The following is a 12,119-nucleotide window of genomic DNA, read 5'->3' on the forward strand; positions in this document are numbered from 1 at the left end:
CAGCTGCACGGAGATTGTGTAGCTGCTTTCACTAGGAGCCGGCTGTAACTTCAGCCGGAGCTCCCAGAGAGATAGCCCCCTTACTGTAAATCTTCCCTGAAACATCTGGTCAATGTGGCCAGGGCCTGTATTTCCACACTCTGGAAGTCTTCCACCTCTTCACTATCCTTCATTGGATTCATTGGCTCTGCAAGGTAGAGGAAATCGAACTTGTGCGGCACCAGGGGAGGTGAGCAAAAACATATATTAGTTATACTCATCTCTCTTTGATGTCACATTCCCCGGGTTACATCTGTGGACTGTGATTGGCCTCAATGGGTGCACTAAAGAGCATGTTGGGGACTGCTGAGGCCCAATCACAGGTTTCAGCAGTGACCTCAAGGCATGTGACAACAAGTAAAGACTGCAATAGTCCTGAAGAGGTTGTTGGAGACAGCTAGACACTGAAAAGATGACCAGGTGAGGCATAAGCATTTTTGTTATTTTTACTCACTACCCTGTAGAGTCTAGGGAGACTCCAGAATGCAACAGTGCTTCATGGGAAATGAACCCCAAAAGTTCGGGTTTGACACGAGCTTGAAACTATTACAGAATGTTAGTCAAATTTAACACTAACATATCACTGTGTGAGGGCCACTGAGCACCACATGATCCTTTTGTTTATTTACGAATTGGTACATGCCTCTAATTGTTGATAAGTACTTTAAGGAGTGAGCCCTTAGTGAGTGACCCCCTTCTTTGGCGCTATACTTGCAAAAGAAGCAATGTTGTCTTTTATATTTATATTACACTGTCTATTATATATTTTTCTTATATTACAGAAGAATAGTGTATTATATACTTATGAAGCTATGTGTTTTTTTATTTATTTTTTTATAGTGCTTTAGATTTTGCTGGTTGTTATGACCTTTTGCCCTTTCATCATATGTTCTACTATAATGTGTATAATTGTCATTCAACCTAGGGATTTTATTATGTCAGTATGATCTGATCAAAAAGCAATTGCTCTAAAACTTGTTACCATAGGCCTGATAAATAAAGGTTTCTCGTTGATTTTCCTTCAGGTAGCAAGGTGGTTCGCACAATGGTTAGCACTATTGCTTTGCAGTCCTGAGTTCAAATTCAACCTGGGGCAACATCTCCATGGAGTTTGTAAGTTTGCGTCGGTTTCCACCCATATGTAAAAATATACAATAGGTAAATTGACTTCTAAAAGAACTGACGCTGGGTTCACACCAGTGTCTGGACTCCGTTATCAGGTTTCCGTCTTCTGCATGCAAAAGATGGAAACCTGTCATGCCAAGTTCGATGAGTGTTTTGAGCTCTCCGTGGCGAAACCGTTTTTAGTTAAACTGGACACAGAGTACTGCATGTCTGACTCTGTGTCCGGTTTTAAAAAAACGGTTTCGCCGCGGAAAGCATAAAATGCTCACCGGCGCTCACGGCCGGACACTTTTTAAACCCATTCAAGGCAGGTTTCCGTCTCCTGCCTTGTTTTGTGCAGGAAATGGAAGCCTGCAGAACGAAGTGACGGGCGCAGATGTGAACGAGCCCTAACCCTTGTGAGTGTTGGGGATGAGCACCTCTATGGCAGCCATTAACTCCCCTATTCCATAACACTCCCTGCACTTGGAGTCCCCATGAGAAAAAACGTGTTACAAGTTTATAATTTAATGTGCGATTCCCAAGCAGTTAATGAACTTATTTGGGGTGCCAGATATACTATTTAGGCAATGTGTAGAGGTGTCAGGCAGGAACAGATAAGTCGTGTGATTCTGAGCTCAGACACTGGCTGCCTCTGATTGGAGCTGTGAATCACATTCCCAACCTGATATTGACCTTTTGACATTATAGAGCCTAGCATCTATTATGACACACCACTTTTCTATTGTGGCCATTATGGTTAATATGAATAGGATTCCCAGCAACATGTCAATCCAGTGTCTTTAAAACGTATCTTTTATTTTGACTGATGACATTCTAAAAAAGCCCTTAGTCATGGCCGTTATGGCCCCAAAACGCGTAGGCTATTTGGGACCTCGCATACCTCTGTATGGACTTTTTTAGAATGTAATTAGTCACAAATAAAAGATACGTTTTAAATACACCGGAATGATACGTTGCTGGGAATCCTATTCATTTTTGCTCCAGTTTATGCTTCTATCGGGGGTAGCCACCCGTGCAACAAGTAAGTCTCACCGGATATCAGACCATTTCATTACTACAGCAGTCTTCCAATGAGTAAGTGATAACCATTTAATTATAATCACTATTTCATTATATGGACCATTATGATTAATATGTTGCCACTGACTCCACTCCCAGACAAAGGCATTGTATATTGGTCATTTGTTTCTATCTCGTGCCATTCCCACATTTTTTTCAGTTTATCTAGCTTAGGGCTCGTTCACATCAGCGTTGTGAACTCCGTTCTCCAGGTTTCCGTTTCCTGCATAAAACAGAGGCAGGAGACGGAAACCTGTAGGAGTCTCTTTCACCCATTCAAATGAATGTCCAGCCGTGAGCGGCAGTGAGCGTTTTATGCTCTCTGCCGCGAAACCGGGTTTTATATTCCGGACACAGAGTCAGACATGCAGTACTCTGTGTCCGATAAAAAAATCCGGTTTCGCGGCGGAGAGCGCAAAACGCTCACCGCCGCTCACAGCCGGACCTGGTCTGTGCTTTCCGTCTTTTGGCATGCAGAAGACGGAAAGCACAGAACGGAAAGAAGAACACAGGTGTGAACCTAGCGTCATCAGTTTATCTAGCATATCTGGTATTGGCACTCCAGATATGGGTCAATTATTCCAAACCAAGGGTTAATATGTTTGGGGTGGTTACTTTCAGTTTCCCCCCTACCCTATTGTGCATGTTTTTTTGCTATGTTTGTTTTATTGTTCTAAAGGTGCTGGTATATGTGATAGATATACCAATAGGCTCTTAGTAGGAAATAACTCGGAAGACTGTGCCCCATAGCAAGCTTTTGACTGCCTCCCCGACTCCCATACAGTATAATTCTCCCTTTTCTGCCCTGCCATACAACATATTGCCCTAATATTCACCTTCAACAGTATACAACCCCCTTTATTGGCCCTCAAACAATACATTGACAACATTTTCTGACCCCCCACACATGATATATTGCTCCTTTTATTGGTCCCTCACAGTACAGAGCCTCTTTATTGGACCCCACAGAGAATCTTGCCCCCTTTACTGGCCCTCATATAGTAAGTGCTCTTCCTTAGGCCCCCATGCATTAAGTGTCCTCTTTATAGATCCCATATGGTAAATGCACCCTTTACTGGCTCTGAAAAAAAATGACTTTAAGCCGCTTCCTACTAGATTACTCAAATAGGTAACAACCAATATTCACTTACCCCATTCTGCAGACAGATTGCTCCACTTTGGCTCCAGACTCTTGCTGTATATTTTGTCTGAATGCCAAACAACATAGGATATAATGTATGGATTTTCAGCATTGGGATGTAATGTGCGGTGTTCCCTGGAAATGGGGCAATTGGCATGAGGGTTATAGGTTGGACTTGATGGACTGATGTCTTCATCCAACCTCATCTACTATGTAACTAATATGTAAATAATATGTAACTATGTAACAAAGCAGAGGAGGATTTTAACAGAAGTTTAGATGGGCTAAGAATATCAGAAGATCAGAAGGGCAAGCTCTGTCCTGGGGAGTCCCCAGGACCCAGTACAGGTGGTGGGTGACAGAAGTATAGTGTCCGTGGTGAGCTCCATGCGGGAGAACAAATCCCACCCCATGTAAGAGACCTTGATTGCACTTGGCAGCACTGTAAGTGACCGTCTGCTTCACCCCAAGTGTGAGAAGGAGCGCTATCGCAGGTCCTTCCTTCCAACCGCGATCAGGCTGTATAATCTTTTTCTTTCTTTCTTTTTTTTTCCTTTTCTTTCTTTTTGGTAGAGTTGGAAGGGACCTCAAGGGCCATCGGGTCCAACCCCCTGCGAGTGCAGGTTTTCCTAAATCATCCCAGCTATATGTTTATCCAGATTCCGCTTGAAGATTTCCATTGATGGAGCGCCCACCACCTCCCGTGGCAGCCTATTCCACTCTCTCACTACCCTCACTGTCAGAAAGTTTTTCCTAATGTCTAATCTGTATCTCTTTCCCTTTAGTTTCATCCCATTGCTTCTTGTACTTCCTTGTGCTAATGAGAATACGGTAGATCCCTCTGCACTGTGACTACCTTTCAGATATTTGTAGACTGCTATTAAATCTCCCCTCAGTCTTCTCTTCTGCAAACTAAACAATCCCAGTTCTTTTAGCCGCTCCTCATAGGACATGGTTTGCAGACCTTCCACCATTTTGGTTGCTCTTCTCTGGACTTGCTCCAATATATCGATGTCTTTCTTGAATTGAGGCGCCCAGAACTGTACACAGTATTCCAGGTGTGGTCTGACCAGGGAAAGAGTACAGCGGAATAATGACCTCTCTTGATCTAGATTCAATGCTTGTCTTAATACATCCCAGAATTTTATTAGCCTTTTTTGCAGCAGCACCGCACTGTTGGCTCATGTTGAATTTGTGATCTACTATTATGCCCAAGTCCTTTTCCCCTATGCTATCACTTAGTTCTATTCCTCCCATACTATATATGTTTTTTACATTTCTATATCAGACCAAGCGAAGATCACTCCGAACAGAAAACTAAATGAGTATGATTATGAAGTTTTCCTTCTTCTGTTCCTAAGCTGCTATGGATTCCTAGTATATCTTCTCTTCTCAGCATATGTGTGTCTACGTCTGTAATATATCACTGTGTTTTATCCTGTATGTGTATTACTATGCTGCTGTAACATACTGAAATTTCCCCACTGTGGGACTATTAAAGGATTATCTTACTGTATATCAGCTGAGAATAGCCTCCTAACATTTGTATGTGGATTAGTCCCTTATCCTTTTGGAACGGTTATTCAAGCTTGATTATATTCCCCGATTATGCTATTAGGTTTCATGAAAACTATTTCTAAAGGTAAAGGTGGCTCTAGAGCAAGTTCTTCTTTTCCAAAGAAGTCTTATTTGCATATTCTTTACCCAGAATTCTTAACCAGATATGCATGGTCTAATAAGTCTCACAATAGTGTCTCCTTGTGCAGCCACTATCACTTACCATTGGGGCTTTAATTTTGTCTTAAGTAGGTAAGACCTTTTTTAAGTCATAGCATGGAACTTTGATGGCTTGTTCAATGAATTTTTCAAATATGCAGTAAATAAGAGATGTCTGACAAGTTTTCCACGTAATGAACACCTGTTTTCATGGAACTCCCATACATTTCCGTAGATTTAAAGACAGAGAAAAAAAAACCCAAAACGACCAAGGCATATATTTTGACAGTTCATTACAATTGATCATCAAAATAAGTCATGTTAAAGGGGTATTCCCACATCGCATACTCACCAGTCTTCACTGCTGTAAAATCTTCTTTCTTCCTGGTTTCTTGCGTCATTTGGTGGGCGGGGATTCACATGCAACCTGCCATTTAGCTCCACCCCCAAAATAATGTGTAGCTCCGCCCACCACATAGCGTGAGCCTATGGGGCGGCAGAAGGGCCTGTGATGTCATCAAGGGTCCTCAAACAACACTATATGCATAATATTGGACTATGAAGTACAGGCAGGAGCAACTCCATTCTGTGTTACATACAGAGACTGCCTGTCTCTGCCATAATGAACACAATTGAATTAGCTAGCCTGATAACTGGGAGAACAGAAGATGAGTTCAGAAATGAAAGCAGCTCCTCTCCCCTATCTGAGAGCAGGAAGCTAGGTCACATGGTGTAGACACAGGAATAGCTAGAAACACAGGCTCGGTCCCATGACTTAGCCCCTCCTCCCTCCTCCCTCCTCCCTGAGAGCAGGCAGATACATCACTTGACTAAGTTAAGGGCTGTGTCAACAATGCAGTTAATAAAGTAAGATAGTGGACCAACCCTAAGTCTGTTGAACACATACGTCTTTACTTGACATACAAGTTTAAAATTAATTTCACATGTGTAATGTTACATCATTGTTCAAACCTAAAAGCATGTTATTAGTAAATAGAGAAAATTTACAAGTGAATTGCTTAACAATATTTGTGATAATAGCATAGGAACAAAAATACATACAACCATTAAAAATACTGAAATTATACAGGGGAAAATTTCCCAACTGATGAACACCAGTTTTTATTGTTTTTAAAATATATATATATATATATATATATATATATATATATATATATATATATATATTGGTGGACATTGCTTTTTTGTAGAAGTGACAAGAAAAGTGAAAGGTGGTTAAGCCTCCACAGTCCAAAAGACTTCTCTTAGCCTATTCCAGAAATTTTAGTAAAAAAAAAAAAAAAAAAAACACAATACTATACCTGCTCATATCAGGAATAGATTTGTTTTTCAGGCACACAGACAACAACAATTTGCAACACATTTATTAAGAGGTGTACTGCAGCATAAAATATATAAAACATCAATCTCTATAAATTTCCCATAACTTTCTTATGTTAAAGCCCCACGTTTTTTTTGTTTTGTTTTTTGAGCCAAAGTCAAGAAAGGCTACAAAAAGAATGGGAAATATATAGGAAGTTCTTATACTTCTCCCTTCAACTCAATCCACTCCTGGCTTTGGCTAAAAACAAAAACAAAACACCTGCAACGTGGGGACTTAGCCTTGCAGAGATTTGAAATCTGGAATTATTGTCTATAATGTCATTTTACCATTTGTCTGAAAATGTGATTTAGGAAATGTGTTGCTTTAAACATAAAATTATTATTACAAGGAGGGAGATTGAACCGATGGGAGTATTTGAAAACCATTAGACTACATTTCCATGTAAGGCATATGTATGAATACCGTATAGGTTAGGTGTTGTATTTTTAGTTTAAGACTTTTGCTTTGAAACAAAATTATTGTAGGTTAGAGAGTTTCATAGAAGTAAACTTTTCATACATTTGTACTGCTATTTTACAGCAACCTTTTTTCATCTACCTTGTAGTATTTGTTCTGATAATTATAATCACAGTGATTTCTTAATGTTAAAGACTGTAAAATATTATAAATGAACATAGTATATAAAATATCAAAGTAAAAATGGTTTACAACAACCTACTGACGCTAACGTATCAGCTTAAGTAACTGGCACCGTAATAATGATGCTACAATAATGTCCTTGATAACAAGGCTGGTTTCTTTCAAATATATTGACATTGGACAGCTATCCATACAGTCTCTGGCATTTTGCGCCTAACATCCAACAGATCCTTTGTCTCCTAGACGCCAACCACTTGAATTTTTTCCAAATTTATAGACTAATCTGCGGCCATCTACACGTTCAAGAATTTCTCGTTTGTAGTAATATCTGCAAAAAGAGAAGAATATGTGGAAAGAAGTTATTTATTAGGTTTGGCAATTTAAAAATCTAAGAAGTGTTTTCTATAAATCCGTTTGAAAATACTACTAAGGAGATGAATCTCTGCACTAACCTCATAGCTCGGCTAAGTTTCTCATATGTCATACTTGAATTCTTCTTTTTCTGTCCCCAAAGCTGGGCAACTGCCTCTGATCGAAGAAACTTGAAAACTCCTTCAGATCTGTCCTCCCATTTTAAGAGACCTTCATTTAAATTGGGGTGTAGTAATATATCACGGATAAACTCCCAAAGATGTGTACCCCGTGCAGCTGAAATTAGAGTAATGAATAGATTTGTCCAGGTAAACTACATTCAAAAGTATAGCACATAAATGTGCCATAGCAGCAGAGTGAAAGACGTCATGCACACTTACAGTGCTTGTTTTTCTTAGTCTCTAAGATACGTGTGCAATCTGAATTTATTTTCCGTGGTCTGCCTCTCCTCCTCTTACTGGGAGCTCCATTGCTTTTGCTATCATTTGGTACACTATCTGAAAATTAAAATGCAGATACAATATTGGACCAACAATAGATCATTCATTGTATTGTTCATGTGAATATATCGTTTGAAGTTCAGTTTCACCTTACCTCTTTCGAAAGAAGGCTTAACCTCCACGTCAAGGTCACTTCCGGAAGAATCTCTAGTTTGTGAGAAGCATGATCCTGTTAGCACAAAACAAAAAACAGTTGAGCGATATGATCAGTTTCCAAGCACCTTTACTTTGAAATGTGTATGTCTGCTTCACTATTACTTACCAGATCCACAGCACTCAGAGCTGGCAGGGGAGAGTGGATCAGAATAATAACCTGGATCTGTTGTTTTCTCGTCACACAATTCAAAGTCTACATCAAAAATAATGTAGGATTTAGAATTATTCGAACTGATCATTTTATCATCTGCCTATTTACTGTAAACACCAAAAACACAGAAGGTGGAATGTCTAATGCCTATTTTTTTGTCAGACAAGTGGCTGCACATGCTATTATAGTGTATGGGAAATTTCAATAGAACTGAGGGAGAATACAAGGCGACTTCTGTGCTTTTAAGGATTGTGGGATTTCTTTGCAGTCAAATCTCATTGCTAAATATACTGTGATTATTACAGTAAAATACTTTACTTTTCTACCAGTTCAGGAAGTTCTCATTGTAAAACTGGTATGGCAAGATAAGGTAGTGAATAATCTTACTGTAAAGTTAAGGTGGCTGTTCATAGGGTGTGGTAACAACTGTGGCTTCTCATCTAGCAAACTACTTCAGAATGAAGGCGCAGCTTATAAACCAACAAACAGCACCTTTCACTTAGAGCTTATTCACACTTCCTTGAATCACAGATTGATTTATTTATTTATTTTGTGGACATGTAGTATCCTTGGCAGATCAGTTTTTCATGTACTAGGTGTTGGTAAAAGGTAAAAACCAGATAGCACATGGCCTTGATTAGTCTCCAAAACGGACCAAAATAGGTAATGTATGTATGCATACATGTACTTAAAATTATTAGGATCTTGTGCTGAGTTTGCTGACATTGATTGATTAAAAATATCTGCACAGAGACTGACTTCAACACAATTTCATTGAAATTATTTGCAGAAAAATGTCTTATGTACATGAAATTAAAACTTTTTAGTTCAGATACCTTGTTCTTTCTTGACCCCAAACTGCAAATGGTCCTCATTTTTAATATAGTCACATATCAGGTCCCATTCAGAAGGACAATCTGAAATCATAATAATTAATAATTATAATACATGCTAGGCAATAAAAATGCAAACAGGCAATAATGAGAATACAACGTTAAACTTACCCCCTGAAAGATGGAACTTTAATTCATAATCGCTAGAATCACCTGAATTTGTTGATGGCAGAGTTTGCCCTGTAAGGTAATATTTTAAATTAATATTAAAGGAAAAGCAGTATAATTCCATTAACTAGATCAATGCTTTACACTCTAATTTGATGTTTAATTAGCAATAAAAAAAAAAAACTACTGGCAAAAGCTAAGAGGATTTATGATGCCTCTATATCAGTTTTCTGGCATAAATTTGTTGCAAACCTTGTGGGAAAAATTGGTGTAGATGAGAGTATCAGCACATGGACTGTCAGAGGATACACTGCAATTATGACACGGCCTAGATCTCAAATCTAAAGTGGAGACCAAAGTCCAGACAAGATACACGCCCAAAGCACTCCCTTATCATTTGGATATGGATAAAATGGAAATTTACATAAAAATAAGGATCCAAAGCTGAATAACAGAGTCATATTTAAAACTATAGAATCATCTCTTCTAGGTGCGGTGATTTAGTTTATTGCTTTACTTGTGATTCAATTTACTGCTGACAGGCTCCCTTTGATATAGTATAGTAGAAAAATGTTAGGGCCCCACATTGTGGAAAAGCTGCTTTCTTGTTGCAGATTTTACTTAGATTTTTTGAGAGAAAGCCAGGAGTGAATTTAATAGAAGAGAGAAGTAGAAGAACTTATTTTGGATTTCCCATTCTGGTTAAAGCCACTCTTGGCTTTGGCTCAAAATAAAAAAAAAAAAAAAAAAAATTCCACAACATGGGGTGTTAGCCTTAGGGTCCATTCACATGGAGGAAAGTGGTGAGGAATTTTCTATGCTGAAAAAAAAAAAAAGCCTCCGTGTGAATGGACCCTTAGATTGCATGAATGGAAAACTATCCTTTTTTTCATCATGTTCAGACACAGCTAATATAATCTACTTTTACAAACTCTCCTGATACGTATACTACTGATAGATAGTTGCCAATTATTGAACTTGACTAATAAAATGTATTCATTAATAAGTCTTAATACTCACAATCTTTTAGCTGGCACAAGTTGTCATAGAGTTTATCACCAAGACCACCAAACATTGTCCTCATATCTTCCCTGGTCAGCTGACATAAGCGTTGTCCATCCATTTCACATTGGGTTAGGTCTATTGTGCTGGCATCCCACTTGCTTCTTTCCACATTATCACTGATCCAGTCTAACACATGCTGTTGTGTCCACATATGTGGCAAATCCTGGACCCAGTTACATTTATCTGCTGTAGAATTGAAACATACACAGACTAATGTAGAAATGTCCACTACAAATATATTTTCATATAAATATATTGGTTAATTTGTACCTGTAAGCTCACTATAAGCCCTTGGTATAGTTAATGTAAGTAGCTTGTCATTGTCTTCATTTGTAAAAGCCCCGGTTGACACAGCATGAGCTTGGACAGGTGGATATAGCGTGTTAAAATAATTGTTAATGATATTGCCGATCTCAGAGCTTCCTCCCGCCATATCAGACCCTGGATAAAGAAGATAATTGATCAATAAATGATAACTGATCCAAATAAAGAATTCCCCACAATAAGACGTGTTGTTTGCATCAGCTAAAAAGTTTCCCAGAACTTGAACATATAAACAGGGCTCATAACAGTCCACATTCTGTAAAGGCAATACAGGACATTAAATATATGTGTATGTAAATATATATATATATATATATATATATATATATATATATATAGTACAATATAGTCTTAAATAATAAATGTTTGTGAAAACACCATGATCCCAAAGGTTGTAAGTCATTACAGTACCTGTGCAGGATTCCAGAGATCAGGTAATGATTCAGTAGACGCAACTAAGAAAACGAAACTCAACCTTACTTTATATACACCCAACCCATGTAACGTGACTCCACCTGAGCTATATACAGACTAAAGAAGGGACTTTCCCCAGGAGTGTGATGTGAGTTCAGAGGCCGCAAGAAAATTTGCATAGCAAACTGTATTGAACCCTTTGTTGGGAAAAAAAGGAGGGAGGTGGTTTAATCATTGCTTGGGGTGACAGATGTCTAAATGCAGTTCGCAAGCTCAAGTTCAACAACAAATATGTCTTATGTTTGATCATACAGTAAAATAAATACCACAGTACAGTTTTTATTTCTGATTAGAGAAAACGTTTTGCATTTGTTCTGCTTATAAGAAATTTCTGTTAACTAATCAAATTGAATGTATAGTATGATCTAATAAAATATCCTAAATAAACTTCCAACCTGTCAGAAGAAGAGCATAGTTTATACACTTGGTGGCATATGGGCCAATACTATAAGGATCCATTCACACGCAGGAAAATGGTGAGGAATTTGGTGTGGAATTTCAGCGCTGAAAAAAAAGCTAGCAGAAAAAGGAACCCATTGAGGCTTTTTTTTCAGCGCTGGAATTCCTCACCAAATTCCTCACCATTTTCCTCCGTGTGCATGGAGCCTAACTCTTTAAAGTGTACCTACAGTATTAGTTTGGACAAACCATTTTGTGTAATATTATGTATTTCAGGGGCTCATGCATGTTTTTGTTAATTTTTCCCTCTGGATGGTCCACCATCAAATTTTCATGATCTCAGCTGCACAATTAGTAGAGGTTCTCATGACTTTACAGGAAACACAGCTTTTTTTGTTGCAGATTTTGCTGCGTTTTTTTTTTTTTTTTTTTTTTTTGAGCCAAAGCCAGGATTGGAGTGAGCATAAGGGAGAAGTATAAGAACGTCCTATATATTTCCCATTCCTTTTGTAGCCATTTATGGCTTTGGCTCAAAAATGCGCAACAAATCTGTAAAACTGTGTTTCTGCAACGTGGGGCCTCAGCCTAAAACCTCTGTGGTCTTCCACAT

The 12,119-nt window shown here is 38.5% G+C and overlaps 1 protein-coding gene across 2 annotated transcripts; it reads right to left on the minus strand.

The window, feature by feature from the left end:
* Positions 1-6,413: 6,413 nt before the first annotated feature.
* On the minus strand, positions 6,414-11,076 carry ELF3 (E74 like ETS transcription factor 3). 2 transcript variants are annotated; one of them, XM_075264335.1, is made up of 10 exons: positions 11,048-11,076; positions 10,583-10,753; positions 10,268-10,498; positions 9,251-9,319; positions 9,083-9,163; positions 8,202-8,288; positions 8,034-8,108; positions 7,820-7,936; positions 7,520-7,715; positions 6,414-7,395 (listed from the first exon to the last, which is right to left on the minus strand). In XM_075264335.1, exons 2-10 carry the CDS (start codon positions 10,743-10,745, stop codon positions 7,281-7,283), a joined length of 1,134 nt encoding a protein of 377 aa, XP_075120436.1. In that variant the 5' UTR covers positions 10,746-10,753; positions 11,048-11,076; the 3' UTR covers positions 6,414-7,280. The 2 variants fall into 2 exon arrangements, with proteins under 2 accessions (XP_075120436.1, XP_075120437.1); XM_075264336.1 differs by lacking the exon at positions 9,251-9,319.
* Between the last annotated feature and the right edge of the window lie 1,043 nt (positions 11,077-12,119).

This window comes from Leptodactylus fuscus, chromosome 2 (genome assembly GCF_031893055.1).
Source record: "Leptodactylus fuscus isolate aLepFus1 chromosome 2, aLepFus1.hap2, whole genome shotgun sequence".
Taxonomy (NCBI): domain Eukaryota; kingdom Metazoa; phylum Chordata; class Amphibia; order Anura; family Leptodactylidae; genus Leptodactylus; species Leptodactylus fuscus.